Consider the following 20423-nt stretch of genomic DNA (forward strand, 5'->3'; position numbering starts at 1 on the left):
ATAGCAGAGAAAAAGTATGAATGCATGGCTATTGGGGGGGGGGGGCACACTGCATACAGCAAAATTACAGCCAGGGTTGTGAGGATGCTAAGATTCTAAGGGAGTGCAAAATGTAACCTATGGACATAAAATTCAGCTTCCTGGGATTGATAACTAATTTTTTTAAGCAAGTTTCTTAAAAAAACCTTTTTGATTGCAAGGATAGGCTTAAAAAGCACACAGATGATGTCTTCTAAAATCTCAAAGAGTAAAGAAATCTGAATAAGGTTTTCAGTCATTGCCGAAGAGGGTTTTGTGTTCCTGTCTCTCCCAAAAATAAAATGATGCAACATAAGAGACAGTACACAAATTTATGTAATTTCAATCATTGATTAAGGACACAGGACTCAGCTTATGTTAACAATGAATGTGGATTGTGTGGGCTAAGAATTTTGATTTTTCCGCACGGAATACACTTAGCCCTACCACTGGTTTCTGCCTCATTATAAAATGTTCAGTTGGAAAAAGTGTTTTATCTTCCTCAGCTTCTGAATCAAGGATGTCACTCTTTATCAAACTTGGTCTTCAGGACCAAGCACTTACAGTGGTAAGTATTGTATTGGCAACCTTCAGTCTCGAAAGACTATGGTATTGCGCTCTGAAAGGTGGTTCTGGCACAGCGTCTAGTGTGGCTGAAAAGGCCAATCCGGGAGTGACAATCCCTTCCACACCGGGAGCAAGTGCAGTCTGTCCCTGGTCTGTCTCCCTGGCTACGGGCCTTCCTTCTTTGCCTCTTGGCTTCAGACTGTTGGCAAAGTGTCTCTTCAAACTGGGAAAGGCCATGCTGCACAGCCTGCCTCCAAGCGGGCCGCTCAGATATGTATGGATTTGGAGCCTCTGTGCCAATGGAATATCAGTCAATTCCCCTCAAGCGAACACTTATAACTATTCTTGTCTCTATATTGAAGGGGTAATTCTATTTTAGCAATATTCAAAATAGTATAATTGCCCATTTTTGTCTAACCCTGCAAAATTATATTAGCATATCAGAACACCATCTTCAAAACACAGAGCAAGAAAATTCAAGCAGGCAGAATTATGACACATAATAACCAACTACAATGTTAAAATTATCACCTTCTCATCATCAGCCCAGTTATTTCTGTTTGCCATCAACTGGATGCAAAATCCTCTTTCCACTAATGTGCAAGGAGGATTAACATTTTCTCAGAAGCTTGGCTTTTTTCTTTTCATCTTTCTGTGTCTGCCACATAAGATCTGTAGAAGTGCCTTTGCTGCATTTTACTTACCACAAACTGCCCATTCAACCCCTCTTATCCAGTCTTCATGGCCACGGAGTAGCAAAGTTTTCTGAAACTGAAATGAGCAAGTATTCTTTATAACACAGCATGAACATCCATATTTCTATCCATGAAAGTCAATGCAAAATACACTGAGTAACCATTCCCCTGCTCACATCAGTGGCTAGCAATCACCAAAGGTCAATTAACATCAAATGTATTTGAGAAAGAAAAGAAAAACCAACCACAAGTTTTATTCCTCTCATGCTCGATTTCCCATACAAATGGACTGGGGGAAGGGAGAAAACCTATTACAATGCAATAATACACTCTCAAGAGCCTTTGAGATACTGGGTAAAATAATTTTAAAAGAGGTCATTCAGACTAGACAGCATAAAGAGCATCTCAGCGAGATACCAAGCATTTAATCTCTCCAACATCTGGAGACTTTCTTCTATATATTCATCCCCTCCCCTGATTCTTTTCATTTTCTCCTAACACAATATCCCAATAAATAATAACTTAATATCCAAGTGCCTTGCTCACATAGTCAGGATTTTTTTTTAATGCACTTAGTTCCATGTGTTCCAATGGGTCTGGGACTTCTGTTTCTTGAACAGCAATTCCACCATCCCTTTTCACCCTCAGGAGAGAGAGTTTCAAAGGCTGTTTGTATATGACACAAACTGAGGGCCTACCATTCAAAGAAAAAAATCAGAAATCCCACTGGACCCAAACAAGTTCTTGCAGTCAGTTAAGAAAGCTTTCTGTATCCCAGCCAACACCTTTTTTTCCTTCTGCACAGTTCAAGAAGAGGACCTATATAATAAAGCAGCGGTTCTCAAATTCTCTGGGAGAGTTTGAGCTGCATTAAGTTCTTGCGGGGCGGGGGGGGAGGCAGTGACGCTATCCCCAGGATCGCGTTGCTAAGGGCGGTGCAGGGACTGGCATTTACTTACCAGTCCCTGCAGCAGTTTCCCAAGGTTGCGGGGAGCCCTGTGCAACCTTCTTCAGGGCTCCCCAGCCTCCAGAAAGTGAAAGGGGAGCGATTGCGCCCCGCCTTCTTAAAACCGGAAGTGGAGCAAAAAGTGGAGGAAGTGGAGGAAAGTGTGGTTAGGACTGCAGCCTTAGGTACATATACCCAAGGACAAAAGATCTCAGAGAGAAACTGCCAGGGGCAAAGGGAGGACCTAGCACTGCTAGTCTAATGAGGAGCTGTCTCATAGACAGGTCACAAAAATACTAAAACATAAAATGCCTCACTATATTTAAATTTGTTTTGAGAGCTGCCTTGAATCATAGAGAAAGGTAGGATATATAAATAGAGCTTTTAAATAAATAGAGATTTTAAAATAGATAATCTCTGGGTCACAGAAGATGCTCCCAATGGCTATGTAAACAGCTACAACAAATCTGACACTAAATGCTTACATGCAATTTATAGTACAGAAGTCCAATTTACCTCCCCAGCCTGCTGTACGTACAAATGGATTTTGCAGTCATCTGCACCACAAGCCAGAATTGGTACTGAAATGACAAGGCAGTAACTGAACATTTCTACATCATTTCAACTACTTTAAAAAAAAAAATCAAACAATAGAGCAAATGGACAGAAGAAAACATTTCTAGAAGGGGAACACACACACACACACACAAACACACACACAAAGAACAAAAAACCAAACTAAGGCTTGGTTATAGAAACAGATTCAAGGATGTCCAAAATTCACTCTGAATCTGAACTAAAGTGCTATGCTGTTGGCCAGGCTTTTAGACCTTTATTTTGCACTCCACCAAGAGAAAAAATATCATCCCCCATGAGCCAATTGCCATAGTGATATGCAGTGTTAGATGCACAGAAGGTCATGAGTGCCTGTGATTAAGTAACTCTAACTTTATGTTGAATTGTGGCATATACAATGCGCGCGCGCATATTTTTCAAAGTAAGAAGCTAAAGTCTGTTTTTCTCCTTCAATTCCTAGTTCAATTCAATTCCTAGATGACAGGAATAAAGAAATACATGAAATCCAGTAATGAAAGAGAGGTGTTAAATAGGCAACAAAATAATAGTTTTCTAAATAATTAGTCTTAGGTAATATTCCAGAAAGACCAGATCAAAAACCCAGAACTTGATCAAAATTTCAATATGTACTCCATTAATTACCCTCTTATCTATGAAGAGCTAATTCTGCAGGTAATTAGTCATGGCTAATGAGAATTTACACTTATCTTTAAAATCAAATGCACCTTAGAAGCAGACATTCACAATTATAAGCTGAAAAAACATACAATCTGACAGATGAGATACAAATCAGCATTGATTTTGACATGAGGTTTGATACATAACATAGGCGTCCAGTATTTGGTAAGATATCCACTAGATAAGAATTGGTGCTCTTAAGTTTTTTTGTTCTGAGAGCCTGTATGATATTATTTAGATGGGAACAAACCCAAATACAAATCCTGGGTTCTTAGCTCTGCCTGCCCTCCACCCTCACCACCTGTTCCACTTCACTCTATGCCAAGACTAATATGTGATCCAGACTACCAATGACTATTTGAACACACTTTCTCCTCAATTCCCATCCTTATGCCAATCTATCCACAAAACATACAGGGATTCTTGGTCACAGACATCAGGGAAATACCACAAGGAAATGAATATGGTACAGCCTGGAACAGATATTATTTCTCTCCCTCCCACTATGAAGATGAATAGGAATGATGTGCACAAATCCAGAACTCTTGGCTGGTTGAGATTTATCCTCAATAAACAACAAAAGAGACCCCAATTTAACATCTACCAAGCCTCAAACACAGGACCCTACAAATCTATGAAATTACTGGTACGATCACCCATTACACATTTCTGCTTCCATTTACTCTTGAAATGATGCAACATCAATTAGGCAGCTGAAATTGGAACGCTAATAGCCAATATTCATGTTGCCACATTTAGATAGCTTACACATAAGAATATTCAGATAAATCACTCTATGTTGTTTATGCAAAGAAAGAACTGCAGTCAGTTCAGTGTCAAGTCATGCTGTGGAACTTTATGAAAAAGGACTAACAGAATGAGGTTCAGTCCTCAGCACCAGCTTACAGGAACTAGTTCTCTTGATATTTAAACCCAAGTGCTAATATAGCTGCAGCCTTTCTGCATGGGTCGTTTGACTTCTATGAGACAGCACAACTGTACAACACAGGTATCAACAGTTTCCTTTATTTTTTTTTAACTTGCAACTAAGTTTTTCACAACAGTTGGTAGCTCGCCCCTGTTCTCCACTCCTGTTCAAAGTCAGCGTATAGATGTCCACTGATTTTGGAATTTCCCATACTATTTTTGTCATATACTTTCATAAATAACATCTGAGTCAACCTTTGAAAGCTGCCACCATCTATCAAGTACACTGATTGAAATGTTGAAGACACCTGTTAACATTCCTTTCAATCATATGTTTAAGTGACTAAAACAAATGCAGATATGCTTACCATCACTGCCTGGCAAAAAAGCCAAAGAAACATCCATAGCAAATCCATTTCCAAACAGCAGCGTCTGAAGGCATTTAACTGGAGAGGAAAGGGAGGGGATTATTTTGCATACCAACAGAGCATAATTAGAGAGACAAAGAGATAAGTTGCTAGTTAAAGCTACAATAAAAATAAAACTCACCCAAGAAGAAAGAATTATACACTGAAAAGAAATGAAACAGTGGCAAGACTAGCTTAAGTCTACAAAAACTGGTAAGAGAGGTTCAAGTAAATCACAATATACAGTACATACATCTGAGACTCTCAATTAGCTGAAGCTAAATCCATCACATTAAGACAGGGTTTCTCAAACTAGAGCGTCATGATGCCCCAGCCTAAGGGCTCTGGCCTCTGCCCCCTTAAGGAGTGGGGCAGGGGAGGCAGCGACATAATCACCAGGATCTCGTCGCTAAGGGTGGCACAGGGACTGGCATGCACTTACCAGTCCCTGCAGCAGCCTCCCAGAGGTGCAGGGAGCCCTGCAGACTGTCACATAGGGCTCCCTGCACCCCCGGGAGACTGCAGCAGGGACTGGTAAGTGCATGCCCGTCCCTGCACCCCCCTTAGTGATGCGATCCTGGGGATTACATCACTGCCTTCCCCCCACCCCCACAAAGACTTATTGCGGCTCAAACTCTCCCAGAGAGTTTGAGAACCACTGCATTAAAAAATGGCCCCTGTTCTCAGCCCTTGACACAGAGAACAAACAAACCCCTTTTAATTCTCTTGTAGCACAATCCAAGGTATGTTTACTCAGAAGTCGGTCCCAATGCACTCAACAGAGTTTACTCCCAAGTAAACACAACAGGTTTGCAGCCTTAGGGCACAATCCTATCCAACTTTCCAATGCCAGTGCAGCCACAATGGAGCCCCAATAAAGGGAACAAATATTCCCTTACTTGGAGTAGGTCTCCATGCCTGCCCCCTACTGCAGTACGCAGCACATGCCCTGCTGGCATGGCAGCACCAGCACTCGAAAATTGGATAAGATTTGGCCCCTAGTAATGCTTGCCCATTATTAACCAGTGTAGCATAATTCTACAAATTATCTAGTGACAAAACTATTGCTCCCCTTTAAAAATAAAAGATGCTTTATTGAATATACAGAAGTTATTTCTCAATCAACAATCTTCAAATTATGCAAGAACTGCCTTGATAGATGAAGGTTCATCTAGTCTATTGTTCAGTTTTCAACATCAGCCATCCAGCTGTCCCAATAAGGCTAACTACAATAAAGATCAGGAACCTCTGCTTAGAGTTTCTCAAATTCATTACTAGCTTTTTGCCCCTCCATTGGACTTCTGCCTTGCCAAAGAAGATTTCAAGGATCCTATATCTACTAAACCAGAGGGCTCTGCTTCTAAACATCTGGTCCGTTTATGGGCAGAAATCCAGATGCTCTCAGAAATAAAGATACATGGCATTAAAGCTTGCTACATAGAATAGGAAGACATTAAGATATTGTTGGTAGAACCTCTGTTCATAGTACAAGAAGCTTTACCTTCTGTTCTTTGCTTAGACCATATTCGGACTGTAGAGTCAGAAGCTGCAGATGCCACAAGTAGACTGGACTCTGATGTAGATTCATTTGTCAGGTAAACGGCATCCAAAGCACAAACTGCTTCAGTGTGACCTTCAAGACGAATGCAGTTCACAAGCTAAACAGGAGGTTATAAGATTACTTAAAGGAATTACAACCACCCTGAAATTCAAAGTAAATTGTCACTTAAAAGTGTGCTCAGTTTTGAGCACATCATTGAAATAAAAAATGGGCTAAAGAACTATAAATGATGTTGGATATAAAAATTTTGGTAGAAAGCACTGGTAGGCCAATTAAAGTGCGCTCAATCCATTTCTACCCAGTCCACAGGTGTACACATTTGATCCCTGCTGTGTATATGAAATATAGAGCAGAAATGGCTTAATTCCCCCCCCCCCCAATTCCATTTAAGAAAATGAGTGCTCTGTAGAGCTTCCCGCAGACGACATATGCTAGTCTGGGTTTAAATGGAAACTGGAATTCCATTACATTCCATTACATTCACAAAAGCAGCAGTGCTGGTCTTTTCAACTAAATTCTAAATATAATTTTAAATGTACACAACTTAAAAGTTAAATACTTCAGTTATACTATACATAAAAGTTATAAAAGAAAAGGCATTCAGACCAAAATAGCTCAAAGGGAATAATGATTAAAGAATTTTAGATCAAATACTAAAAGCAGGTTCCTGTAATTCAACTTCCTATTCAACACAGGACACCTTGCCTCCATCTATTTCTTTTTATCTATTTTTTTCTATTTATCTTTTTTATCTATTTATATTTTTATCTATTTATTCTAAGTGCCATTTAGTTAATATACTCCTTTTTAGAAAAAAGCCTAATTTAAAACTATAAGCATAAGCTCTTAAATGCACCACTTTAACTGCTGAAATAGAAACCTGTATAAAAAGAGTTGCATAGTAACTCAACATCTGCCTGTTCTTTTAGGTCATCGGAGAGGGCCCCACTGAAAGTTCCACAGCCGAGAGAAGTTAAAGGTGCAGCAGCAAGGAACAGGCCTTCTCAGTTGTGACACAACTTTTACATAACTCACAACCAGAAAATCTAAAATCTGAAGTTATTCAGTCTGGTTTTTTATCTCATGCATAACCACAAGAATTTAAACTTCATTTATAAATCTGAAATGCCTCTACATACCTCCCCATTTTGTGTTTCCCAAAGAATTAGACATTTATCAGATCCTCCTGAAAGCAGTTCCGTCTCATAAGCTGCAAAAGGGGGAGGGGAAAATAAACAAGTTTGAACAATCCAAACTTTACTTAAAAACTATGTTTCTTCCTCATTTAAGCCATCATCAAATTAGTCTAAAATCTATGTAACACGGTACAATATCACACAGACAACCAGTAAACAATGTAGCAGAGAGAACAGCGCACATGTATGCACACACGCTTAGGGAAAGGCCAAACAGAACACATTTTCACTGCCACTTAGAAGTAGCCAGGCAAGCCTCGCCGGAGAGGGAGTTCCAAGAAAAAGGAGCCACTGCTAAAAAAATTTTTTCCCCATGTTCCTAACAACAGCAGCTCATTAAATGGTGGTGCGGTTGTTAAGAACATGGGACAAAGAGGTTTTTTTTAGTGATGGCTGCCTTTTTTGGGAACTCCCTCTCCAGAACAGAGTCCAAGATGATGAGCATAGTAAGTGCAGATAACTTCAAGCGGGTAAAGATAGTATTTCAAGTACAGGTGTGCTCCCGTATCCACAAGGGATCCGTTCCACAGATCCCCCATGGCAATGGGGGCAACTGCCTCCATGGCCACTGCAATTTAATGTGATTTAAAGGCTTACCCCAGTGAAAATGTTCTTTCTTTACAGGGTCACTGTAAGTGTACAAGCTTACAGCAACATTCAGGCTGCCTCTTGACAGCCTGAACACTTAAAAAAACTAGATCCAAGATTAACAGGAAACAGAACCACTTCCTGTTAACCTCAATCTAGATGAAAAAACTTGAGCGTTGTTTTAAGCTTGTATGCATATAGCCACCCTATAAAGGAAAAACATTTTCATTAGGGTAAGTCTTTAAATCACTTTAATGGGCACACAGGCCCCCCCCCCCAATCCACAGACAACCAAATCCACAGATACAGGGTCCCACCTGTATCCTGGTCCCAAGCCACATAAATCAAAAGCGGTACCTTGAATTGTGCCCAGGAATGAACTGGAAACTGTAGCAGATTACACAGTAGATTACAGAGCACTCAAAAGGATTTTCACGGCCTACTTTTACTTTCAGGGACTCAACTAGAGGTCAAAATAAGCTAATAGATAATTTTAAAACAATTACAACTCTTGTTGAAGTCAGATTATCTTCAATTACTTTCTCAGTCACATAATTTCTAAAAGAGAGGAAAGTAGAAACTTTAGGAGCTCTAAAGCAATGGCGCTCAAACTTGTGACTGCTGTGCATCCTGTCCAGATCGCATCTGAGTGACTGCCCAGAGCATCCCTGTCCTCTGAATGAGGGAGACTCCACACAGCACCTGGGTGGAACTGAAAGGTCTGCTCACTGGGTGTACAGATTATTATTATTATTAACAGTATTTATATACCGCTTTTCAACTAAAAGTTCACAAAGCGGTTTACAGAGAAAAATCAAATCAAAAATCAAATAACTAAATGGCTCCCTGTCCCAAAAGGGCTCACAATCTAAAAGATGCAAAAAGAACACCAGCAGACAGGCACTAGAACAGACACTGCTGGGGTGAGATGGGCCAGTTACTCTCCCCCTGATAAAAAAAGGAGCACCCACTTGAAAAAGTGCCTCTTACCCAATTAGCAGGGGTGATCTACCCAAAGGCCAGATCTGGCCCCTGGGCAGGGTTTTGCACGTCCCTGCTCTAAAGGAAACAGAAGCTAAACAGGCTCTCTTTTAGAAGGATATCAAGCAAAATGAATGAAAATCTAACCCAACTAGTTACAGGCAATTTTTAATCTTGAAAATTTAATTACAATGGAAAGTCTCTCAATGATGCATTTCAGATGCACAATATGCCCACCAGAGGGCACTCCTAAAGCAGCAATCTGAAGTTAAACATTCTAGTACAGTGGTTCTCACACATTTAGCACCAGGACCCACTTTTTAGAATGAGAAACTGTCAGGACCCACCAGAAGTGATGTCATGATTGGAAGCAACTTTGGGCACAATCCTAACCCCTTATGTCAGTGCTTTCCAGCACTGGCATAGTGGTGCCAGTGGCACATGTGCAGCAACCTGACCCCTTATGTCAGTGCTTTCCAGCCAATGGGACGTGTGCTACATCCTGCAGTTGGGTATCACTCACAGAGGCCTCCTCACAGTAAGGGAATGTTTGTACCCTTACCTCGCAGCTGCATTGCCGTTATGTCAGTGCTGGAAAGCACTGATATAAGGGGTTAGGACTGCGCCCATAATCAAGTAGGAAAATTTTTAACAATCCTAGGCTGCAATCATATCCACACTTACCCGGGAGTAACTCCCATTTACTATCATTGTTAAAAGAATATACATAGCAGCTTGTTAAAAGTACAGGTCTGTAACATTTCCCCAAATGCAGTCACATACCATGGTAGCATTAAGTCTAATATATTCAAAATAAAATGTTGAAATGAATGGGGACCCACCTGAAATTGGCTCGCGACCCACCTAGTGGGTCCCAACCCACAGTTTGAGAAACACTGTTCTAGTAGTTTTGCTTATGAGAGCCTATAGTATAGAAGAAATCAAGAAGAAATCAAGACTTTACATATAGGCTGATGGGTTCTGAGCTGTCTGTGACAGATCAGGAAAGAGATCTTGGGGTGGTGGTGGACAGGTCGATGAAAGTGTTGACTCAATGTGCGGCAGCAGTAAAGAAGGCCAATTCTATGCTTTGGATCATTAGAAAAGGTATTGAGAACAAAACGGCTAATATTATAATGCCATTGTACAAATCGATGGTAAGGCCAAACCTGGAGTACTGTGTCCAGTTCTGGTCGCAGCATCTCAAAAAAGACATAGTGGAAATGGAAAAGGTGCAAAAGAGAGCGACTAAGATGATTACTGGGCTGGGACACCTTCCTTATGAGGAAAGGCTACGGTGTTTGGGCCTCTTCAGCCTAGAAAAGAGACACCTGAGGGGGGACATGATTGAGACATACAAAATTATGCAGGGGATGGACAGAGTGGATAGAGAGATGCTCTTTACACTCTCACATAACACCAGAACCAGGGGACATCCACTAAAATTGACTGTTGGGAGAGTTAGAACAGACAAAAGAAAATATTTTCAGTGTGTGGTTGGTTTGTGGAACTCCTTGCCACAGGAAGTGGTGATGGCGTCTGGCCTGGACGCTTTTAAAAGGGGATTGAACAAGTTTCTGGAGGAAAAATCCATTACGGGTTACAAGCCATGATGTGCATGTGCAACCTCCTGATTTTAGAAATGGGCTATGTCAGAATGCTAGATGCAAAGGAGGGCACCAGAATGAGGTCTCTTGTTATCTGGTGTGCTCCCTGGGGCATTTGGTGGGCCACTGTGAGATACAGGAAGCTGGACTAGATGGGCCTATGGCCTGATCCAGTGGGCCTGTTCTTAAAAAAAAAAAAAAGACATGTGGCATTCAGAATGTGGTCCCCATCCAAACCGCATCCAAGCGGTACAAAAAAAACCATGCTACTATGCCCAAGTAGGCTTTGGACTTGTGAATTTCCCACCAACATGATGCAAGGCAAGCCACTTGAAACTAAAGGTACATTAGGATGGAGCATATGTATATAACTATATATCATCATAATCTGCCTTTCAAACAGGAAACAAAGAGTTCCACTGGGTGAGCCCAAACATTTACACACACCTACAGATGCTCTTTCCAAACCAAATGCTCACCAAATCAGGCTGTCAGGACACAGCTGGTTACCCTTTCTTCCCCTCCAGCAGTAAATAGTAAACTTGCCTTTACTATTTTACTATTACATTTCCTATTTAAACATATGTAACAATAAACATTTGATAAGTGTCAAAGCTGCAACATAAAAGATAAGTGAGTGGTGACTTGGATGCTGAATACAAGCCTCAGGAGTTTCCTATCTGGCCCTACCATAGAATCCAACCTCAAAGACAACTCTCTTCATCCCCCCCCTCCAGCTTTGTCCTGCCCTCTTATGCAGCTCAGCTGCCTTCCCTTTATTTGTGTCTTGGAGCAAACAGTTGAGGTGCCCAAGAAGGAGAGGTTCTGCCCAACTAACTGTTGCTCCTTACACAGGAATGGAAGGATTCAGGAGTTTTTGCCAGTGTGGGTGCGATTCAGTGAACAGAGCCGAAAACCTGGCCTCTGGTGAAATCACAATATAACCTGTATTAGCTCACTAGCCATTGGTGCATTTGCTTCCATACCAAGTAATACAGTACATCTTCCGTTAATACAAGACATTTCGTATGAAGTATTTGGAGGAAAAAAGACAGACTGGCAACTTTTATATAAAATTCTACTTTGATTTATTACAAAATTATCTAATAAGCTCATTTCATATGCATTACTCACTTTCTCCCTCACATATATTTAACATGCATGATAAACTTCTGGCTGTATTTCATACAGTACAGTCACAGATTAATACTTTGTAAAAAAGTAGCTGCAAAACTAGGATTTTACTTTTAAACACGTCTCTACAGTACTTACATCCATCATTTTTGGGAATCCACTGAACACAATTCACCCTTTCGGTGTGGCCATTCAATGTGCCAACCACTTTTCTTTTCTGATAAGAGAAAAAAGATTACGCAAAACTCCCCACACTTTTCATAGTTACTGAAAGCACAAATGGGAAAACAATTTTTACAGTTAAGAAAAAGAAACCTCATTCCACAGAGCAGTTTTAAAACAGGATGCGTGGGTGTGCATATACATTCATTGTGTGTGTGTGTGTGTGTGTGTGTGTGTGTACATGTGTACATGTGTGTATATGTGTACATATACATGTATACATAATGTATATGTACGTATACATACACATTATATACGTGTGTGTATATGTGTACATATACACATACACATGTGTATGTATATATACATGTGTGTATGTGTGCATATACATGTGTACAAACGTGTGTGTACATACATATGTATATATGTGCGTACATGTACATTATATATGTGTGTGTACATTATATATAAAAATATGAGTATACACGTTTGTACGTGTACACACGTAAGCACACACACGTGTATGCACACACCAGCCTCAGCCGCGCGTGCTCGCAAACGCCGAGCCTGTGGCGTGAGGATGCTGGAGGAAAGTGCCTCCCAGGGAGTCCAGGGGAGCTTCTGAGGTTCCTGCTGAAGCCAAGCAGGTGTCGAGCCAGCTGCTCGTGCACCCCCCACCCCCACCTCACCTGCGGGTCGTAAAGGACGACGGAGCGGCACGAGCCGAAGGCCACCAGTCCGCCCCTGCCCCACGACGCCACGCCGGGACCGGCCCGGTTGGCGCAGCAGACGACATGGCACGCTTCGAAGGCGGCTGCCATTTTCTCCTGCGCCCGCACACATTTGGCCAAGGACGGCCGCCGTAGAAAGGCTGGCCTTCGAATGGAATGCAGCGATGGAACGTCGGGGAGCTCGGGGGGCGCTGCGGTGTTGCTGGACTGACTGTGATTGCTGGGCGCAGGAGGCTGCAGTGCCCGCGCAGAAGAGCTGGGGGAGGTCCTGTGCTGCCTTCTCCGTGAAAGCAGCCGCTTTGCTCAAGGCACATGTATACGTGTGTGTGTACACAGATACACGTTTCATATCTATAGATACACATGTTTCATATATCTAGAGATACACGTTTCATATATGTGTGTGTATCTATAGATTTAGGTACACACATATATGAAATGTGTATATATGTACACATACACATCTTTTTTTCTGAAAGAGGACACGATCATTCCAATGCAAGGGGGCTTCTAACACCTACCCTACTGTTCCCATTTAAACTTTTAAACTGTTTCCTGTGTACGTCCACTCCAGACACTTGTCTTTCAAAACGTCTCTTTGGGACACTGGCATTGGGGGGGGGGGTTGAGATATGAGGCATTAATACTGCCTTAGTGTGGGGCTTTCCAGTGTGTGCAATCTAAGCATCAGATGTTGCTAAATAACAACTTCTGCTATTGTTGAAAGACTGTGTTGGACAACAATTGTACATGACTGACGGCTCTCACAGGGAATAGGAGTTTTCTCAAGCAGCATGTATGTTATCTGTTTATTATTTTATCCAAATTGATCAAGCACTTTTCCAGAGAACATACCCAAGGAAAGTTGCCAGCTTTTTTTCCAAGAAAGGTTTAAACAGCCCTTTCTAGACACTTTTCTATCTTCTACACCAGGAGAAGCTTCATATGATAAACTGCTAATTGTGAAACTGCTGCTACAGGCACAAGAGCAGCATCCTGTTTCCTTGAGCACTGAGTTTGGAAACATCAGAATAAAATAACATCAAAGTAAGAACATAAGAAGAGCCCCGCTGGATCAGGCCAAAGGCCCATCTAGTCCAGCTTCCTATATCTCACAGAGGCCCACCAAATGCTTCAGGGAACACAGACAACAGACACAACCTGCTTCCTGGTGCCCTCCCGTGCATCTAGCAGTCACAGGCAGACTACCTCTACCTTGCGCATACTTACCATGACTTGTAACCCGTGATGAACTTTTCTTCCAGAAATTTGTCCGATCTCCTCTTAAAGGCATCTAGGCAAGATGCCATCACTACTTCCCTTGGCAAGAAGTTCCACAGATTAATCACATGCTGGGTAAAGAAATATTTTCTTTTGTCTGTTCTAACTCTCCCAACTTTAAGATAAAATGTAGCTCTGCTATTTCTTTCCTCCTCTGGGAGAATTAAGGAGCACGACATGATTTCAGGCATGACTGTAAAAACATTTTTCCACTTCTCTCATTGCATACAATTTCTTTCCATTCATTAATGTTGTTAACATGAGATGGAAAGCAGAGGAGTTTTGAAAATTGAGAGCACGTTATTCTGTAGGAACACCCAAAGTTTCTCTTCTTTATGTTCGAAAGGAAAAGCTCTGTGTAGCTTTTTGTTTGAAAAAATACACTAATTGTGCTTTTTTTTTTTTTACCCTACTTAGGACATTACAGTAGGATGGAGTGACATTTTCCAGTGTACTAAAGACACTGTTGCATTTCGCTTGCTGTCAAAAAATGCTCAATCTTTACTCAGTTTGGAAATTTGATTGTTGACCTCTATGGCAAAGGCCTGACTGGATAAATTTTCTCATTTATCCAGAATAAGAAGCTACCCCAAATGATAAATGATAAATACTTCATTGTCATTTTACAAGGTACAACAAAATTTCAAATGTCATGTCCATCAGTTTCTGAGACCAAGACATGGTTCTGAGACATGCTCAGGCAATGTCTGCCAAGTCTCCAGAGAAAGGACATTCCATTACCAATACTCACAAATGCCTGTCAGATGATCAAGGGTAGTGATCATTCATATGAAGCCATCGTCACTGAAACTTCTATCATAATGTAGCTTCCATTTCACTTTGGTTCACGGGGTCAGCAGAGCCTGCCATGCTAGAATCCTGCTCTGCTACGCAGACTGGCAGGGAACCAGCAGAGGAAACTCAGGGTATGTGTCCTGTACAGACACACCCTGAAATCAATAAATATCATCAATGGAAGTAACACAGAATTAAGAGCAAGGATTTGCTAATTATGGCTGCCTGCACTACATTAAAACATGTTCTCAAAGTTTCATACTGGCAGGGCACAGATTACTGTCCTGAAATAGAACATCCCAGCACAGTCAACAAGTTTAGGTTATTGTTAGCTGCTCCTGTAACCAAACACTTTTTTCCAAACAATTTCTTTAAGGGTCTTCTGCTGGCACTAGATAGCCAGTAGAATGGGTTCTGTGGCTGTTAATTGGTGGTACTGTAATTGCAAATCAATTGCTAAATTGACATCACTGACTGTGTCAGCATGTAACAGCAAACTTTAAGAAAAAAGTTATCACTTGAATTAAATGAGAGCCCTTGTAAACTTGGGATTTTAAAACAGTATGTTTATGATGACAGAAATACTTTATACAAGGCACATCTTGTTACCTGCTGCACCAAATGCTTCACCCCCCTGGTGGCTGTGTATCCCAACTATCCACTTTATGTAACAGAAAGCAATCAATTAGACTGTCAATTTAAATTTGACCTTCCCATGTTGTTAGTTTCTCCCATATAAAGGCATCAGATATCATGTATAACACTCAAGATTCATCATCAAGTCAACAGTCTAAAGTTAGCGAACAGGCTTTGACTGTGAAGCAGTTTATTTAGGAGTAATTTTGTATCACTCTTACAATTTTTTCCTCTCTTTGTCCCGTTCCCCCCCCCCCCCCACACACACACACACAGCAGTTTAGAGACTATGACTTTTTCAGGACATGAACTTTTTTGCTTATGTTATTCTTTAGTGTTACGTACATTGTTAATATTATCTACCTATTGTTAAATCTACTGAATTTGTGTAAATGGTCTGTATTTGTATTTCTCTAATAATATGCTTGACTTTTTGCATGTTTTGGGATACACTCTCTTGCATCCCCTGAATAAGTAGACTAACCCATGGCAGCTGCTTAGTTTGCATGGGTAAACCTGTATGCCATTTAGGTTCCTCTGATTTATTGCACGCATGTAATTGTGTGCAGTATTGTATCCTTCCGTAGTTTCTCTGTGATCAAACAATCTATTTAGACTAGCTCCAAAGTATCTTTAGGAGATATCTAGTCATATGTTCATCATAACTTTACCATGGTACCAGACTGACATAATGCACAAACTAGCAAAAGTTAGTGAAGGTCTCACTTTTAAAGCCAAAGAATGGGATGGGGCTGTGCCAAATTTAAGTTCCCTGATTTCCCCAATTTCCCCTGACACCTCTGAAACCAGCTGCCAGAAGATCTGAGAGTAGCTTCTTCAGTATATGGTTTCCTGCAAGGTTTGAAGATCCATCTGTTTTGCCTGGCCTTTGGAAAGGTACTTCTCAGGGACCCCTTAACTTTTTTGCTGCTATTCCTTTTTTAAAAAATTTGCAATATGTTCTTTTATTGTTGATATTTTTAAAATTGTTTTTATGGTTTCTGTTTTAATACTTTATTCTGATTTTTTTTACCTTTATGCTTTTTTATTTATGTTTTATTGTACATCACTTTGGGTTTTTAGAAAAGCGGTATAAAAATCTTTAAATAAATACATTTCAATAAATTTAAAATACAATAAATTTATTTTATTTTAAATAAATACATAATAAATGTCATGACTGACTTTTTCTGGATGGTGACATTACTCTTTTGACATTAATTTCACTGAGATCAACACCAGTGTGCAAGGTCTACGACTTGCCCCTTGAGTGGATTTTCTTTCAGCTTCTGACATATTCCATATAGCAGACAAAAGAACCCTCCTGCTTTCCCGTAGCTATGCAACACCTTTCACATTTAAAAAGTTGCCTAAAAAAGCTGCCATAAAGAGCTGTATTTAGCACTTCCTTCCTCCTTTGCAGAAGGGCATTTATATTTGGCAGGAACTTTTTAAGGCAAGGAGAAGGAATGTGACCTTTGCCTGACAGCTTGTTTTCACTTTTCTAAAAATGCACACATTTTTTATTGTTAACATATTTCGATGTGTACTCCACCACACCCAGAAGGCTCCAGATGCATGTATACTATTACAATGCTAACATTAAGAACCTCCCCAGTATCTCAAACCTGTACACCACAAAGCTCTGCACTGAACCCCCTTGATGGTTCACTGGGCACTACCTCTGCCACCAATCCTGAGATTTCAGGGACCAGCCAGTTCCAGTGGGCCCTCTGCCCTACCTGGCCAATCCTGAATTACAGCTTCTGTGTCTTCCTGAGCATGTGAACGCTCAATGATTAAGGAGGCAAAGCCTAAATTATCTGTACAGTCATTCACAAACTTTTAGCACTGGGACCCACTTTTTAGAATGAGAATCTGTCAGGGCCCACCAAAAGTGATGTCATGACTGAAAGTGACATCATCAAGCAGGAAAATTTTTTAACAATCCTAGGCTGCAATCTCACCCACACCTACCTAGGAGTAAATTCCATTTACTATCATTGTTAAAAGCATATACATAGTAGCTTGTTAAAAGTACAAAGCTGTAACATTTCCCCAGGTGTAGTCACATACCATGGTAGCATTAAGTCTACTATATTTTTAAAAATATTGAAATGAAGAGGGACCCACATGAAATTGGCTCACAATCCACCTAGTGAGTCCCAACCCACAGTTTGAGAAATACTGATCTATGATGTCCAGAGACTATATTTGGGACTACATTGTAGCCAGGGGTCACACGGGCTCTGCAAGCCTGGGTGAGGGATTCCACCATTCCCTATCTGGCACATTGCAAACTGAGTGGGAGGCAAAACCTCTCAAGCTGAGCTCTGCAAAGGCCACTCCTGGGTGCTTGGCAATCCAGAAGTTCAGCTGTGACGTGATGATGTCTCTGCTGAACATCTGGCCCCTTTAAAGAAAAGATTGCCAACCCCTGTTTTAGGCTTTTGTAGTAGAGTCTACATTTTGTTCTTTGTTCTCAACATGTCTTCTGATCATATCCATCTCTACATTCCTGTCTCCATTTTTTTCTCTTGCCCCACAATGCCTCTTAGCATATCATATAACAAATACGGAGAGATAAGAACTTATAGAAATAGAGGAGGCAGGAACAATCAGAAGAACAAAAATCCTAAAAATAAAGTTTGTAGATGTGGGATATGGCTCAAGTGAAACATTCATTCAGTCATTTAGGCTGCAACCCTATATGCATACCTCAGGGCAAGTTCCAATGAACTCAGTAGCACTCCCGTCTAATTAGACGTGTATAGGTTTGCACTATAAGGCATTTTCCACCCAAGGATTCTGGATAGCTACTAGAAGTTGTGCACTGTATACATGGTTTCACAACCCAGAATGGGCTCATAATAAAACAGACTACATAACTGCATGCAGAAGAACAAGAGCAAAAGAATGGGAAGCAGAATGGGAAGAAAAATAATTTTGAAAATATTGACATCAAAAAGTAAAACAAACCCTTCCACACATAAGGAAAGGCACGGAAGAGGCAACTCTCAGGATCCCAGATGATGAACATAAGCCTCTCATACTACTTGTGCAATTTGTGAATGTTGTACATGCAAGACAGAAGGTAGTAGCAGGATATTAAATAAATTATATATTCTATTCAGTGTATGATTCTATTTTGCCTATAGATTTCAGAGTGTACACTTGAAACGGTTTTCAGATCAGATCCATGCTTTGATTTCCACCAGATCGCTATTTTAAAATCTGTATCTTGAAGTCTATGTCTTCAGTATTGTGAAGGCATTAAAAAAGATTCATCTTCACGTTGGCATCAGCAGTAATAGAATTCATTCTAATGGAAAACAGAATAAAAAATTCAAATGGCAGAGTTAGTATGAAGATATGTTATTGGTTTTTCCAGTAACCATTGAACTATGCATCATTAAAAAATAATTGAGATGTCTCTATTAGAAACATTTTATAACAACATAAATCAGACAAATTCCATTACTCTTCGGCAAAGAGAAATTTGTTATCATTCATAATTATATGAATCATATTTATAATCATATTTTGTCCGCATAATAGTATTTCATGTTTCCATTGTGAATGGGAAAGCAAGAACCCATTAGCGTACAGGCAACTTGATTTGCCACTTATTGAGGTTTTAGACTGCACTTCTAACAAGAAATTTGTGTAAGGCATACAACCCAGTTTTCAAAACAGGAAGGAAATAGAATAAATGCTCTAGTATAGCCTGAATTAAAACAGATGGGCTAGGCCAGAGCCTGTAGAAAGGGGATTGGTTGAGCATCCTGAAGTGACTGTCTGCAACCAAGACTGGGGTGTGTGTGTGTCAGGGTGGGGAGGGATGTTGTCCCAGGTTCTTCACCTCCTCTTCCTTCCTGATTATAGCTGCCAGGTTTTCCATCACCTCATGTCCATGAACTACATGTCTTTTTAGTTAATGTGAAGCTGTTGCTGATGCCTTACTCTGTCCTTTTTCAGTTGCTGTTATCTTGGAGTATCCTGATTGTATGAAACCGATTTGTACCATCAGACCATTTATTTATTTATTTATTTATTTATTTGCAGAATTTATATCCCGCCTTTCCACTCCAGAAAATAGCACTCAAGGCGGCTACTTATAAATTATAAATTATAGAGCTGGTGATCAGGGATCCAAGATGATGAGCCACTCAGCAACAAGGGCCACAGCCAAGAGTCATACAGCCTCCTGATCCACCGCCTTAATCCACTGGCGAAGAGCCATGAAAGGCTCATGCCTCCGGCACACCAGAGGCTGATGTACCTGAAGATGTGGGGAGGAGGAGGAGGAAAGGCAGTTGGAGTCCAGCAGCCAACCCACAGGTGTTCCACTCCTTCTCCTTGCCCTGCTGCAGCCTTCTCTCCCAGCTGTTCCACTCTGTTCCAGATTATTGGTCCATCTAGGCCAGAGTTGCTTACAGTGACTAGTGGTGACAGAGGGCTTTCTCAATCTTGACAATTTTTTTTAACTGGCAATTGAACCTGGAACTCTCTACAGCAGTGTTTCTCAAACTGTGGGTCAGAACCCACTAGGTAGGTCGCAAGCCAATTTCAGGTGGGACCCCATTCATTTCAATATTGTATTTTTAATATATTAGACTTGATGCTACCATGGTATGTGACTGCATTTCAGGAAATGTTTCAGATCTGTACTTGTAACAGGCACTTACAGATATGCTTTTAACAATGATAGTCAATGGGACTTACTCCTGGGTAAGTTTGGGTAGGATCGTAGCCTAGGACTGTGAAAAATGTTCCTGCTTGATTATGTCACTTCCGGTCATGACGTCACTTCCGGTGAGTCCTGACAGATTCTCATTCTAAAAAGTGGGTGCCGGTGCTAAATGTGTGAGTACCACTACTCTACATAATGGCCACTCCCCAGAAAGTCTGACAACTGCACTACACTAGGAAGTGTG

General features: G+C 40.8%; 1 protein-coding gene across 2 annotated transcripts in view; it reads right to left on the reverse strand.

Moving 5' to 3' along the window:
* ELP2 (elongator acetyltransferase complex subunit 2) overlaps window positions 1-12872 on the reverse strand; it is a 47835-nt gene extending 34963 nt beyond the window's left edge. For both annotated transcript variants that reach the window (XM_066623469.1, XM_066623467.1), the window contains exons 1-7: window positions 12733-12872; window positions 12020-12098; window positions 7515-7585; window positions 6316-6472; window positions 4776-4853; window positions 2743-2807; window positions 1290-1356 (exon numbers count right to left, since the gene is read on the reverse strand). In XM_066623469.1, coding sequence (XP_066479566.1) covers window positions 1290-1356; window positions 2743-2807; window positions 4776-4853; window positions 6316-6472; window positions 7515-7585; window positions 12020-12098; window positions 12733-12864 — 649 coding nt within the window. In that variant the 5' untranslated portion in view covers window positions 12865-12872. The remainder of the gene's footprint in view (window positions 1-1289; window positions 1357-2742; window positions 2808-4775; window positions 4854-6315; window positions 6473-7514; window positions 7586-12019; window positions 12099-12732) is intronic.
* Between the last annotated feature and the right edge of the window lie 7551 nt (window positions 12873-20423).

Source organism: Tiliqua scincoides, chromosome 4 (assembly GCF_035046505.1).
Source record: "Tiliqua scincoides isolate rTilSci1 chromosome 4, rTilSci1.hap2, whole genome shotgun sequence".
NCBI classification, from domain to species: Eukaryota; Metazoa; Chordata; class Lepidosauria; order Squamata; family Scincidae; genus Tiliqua; species Tiliqua scincoides.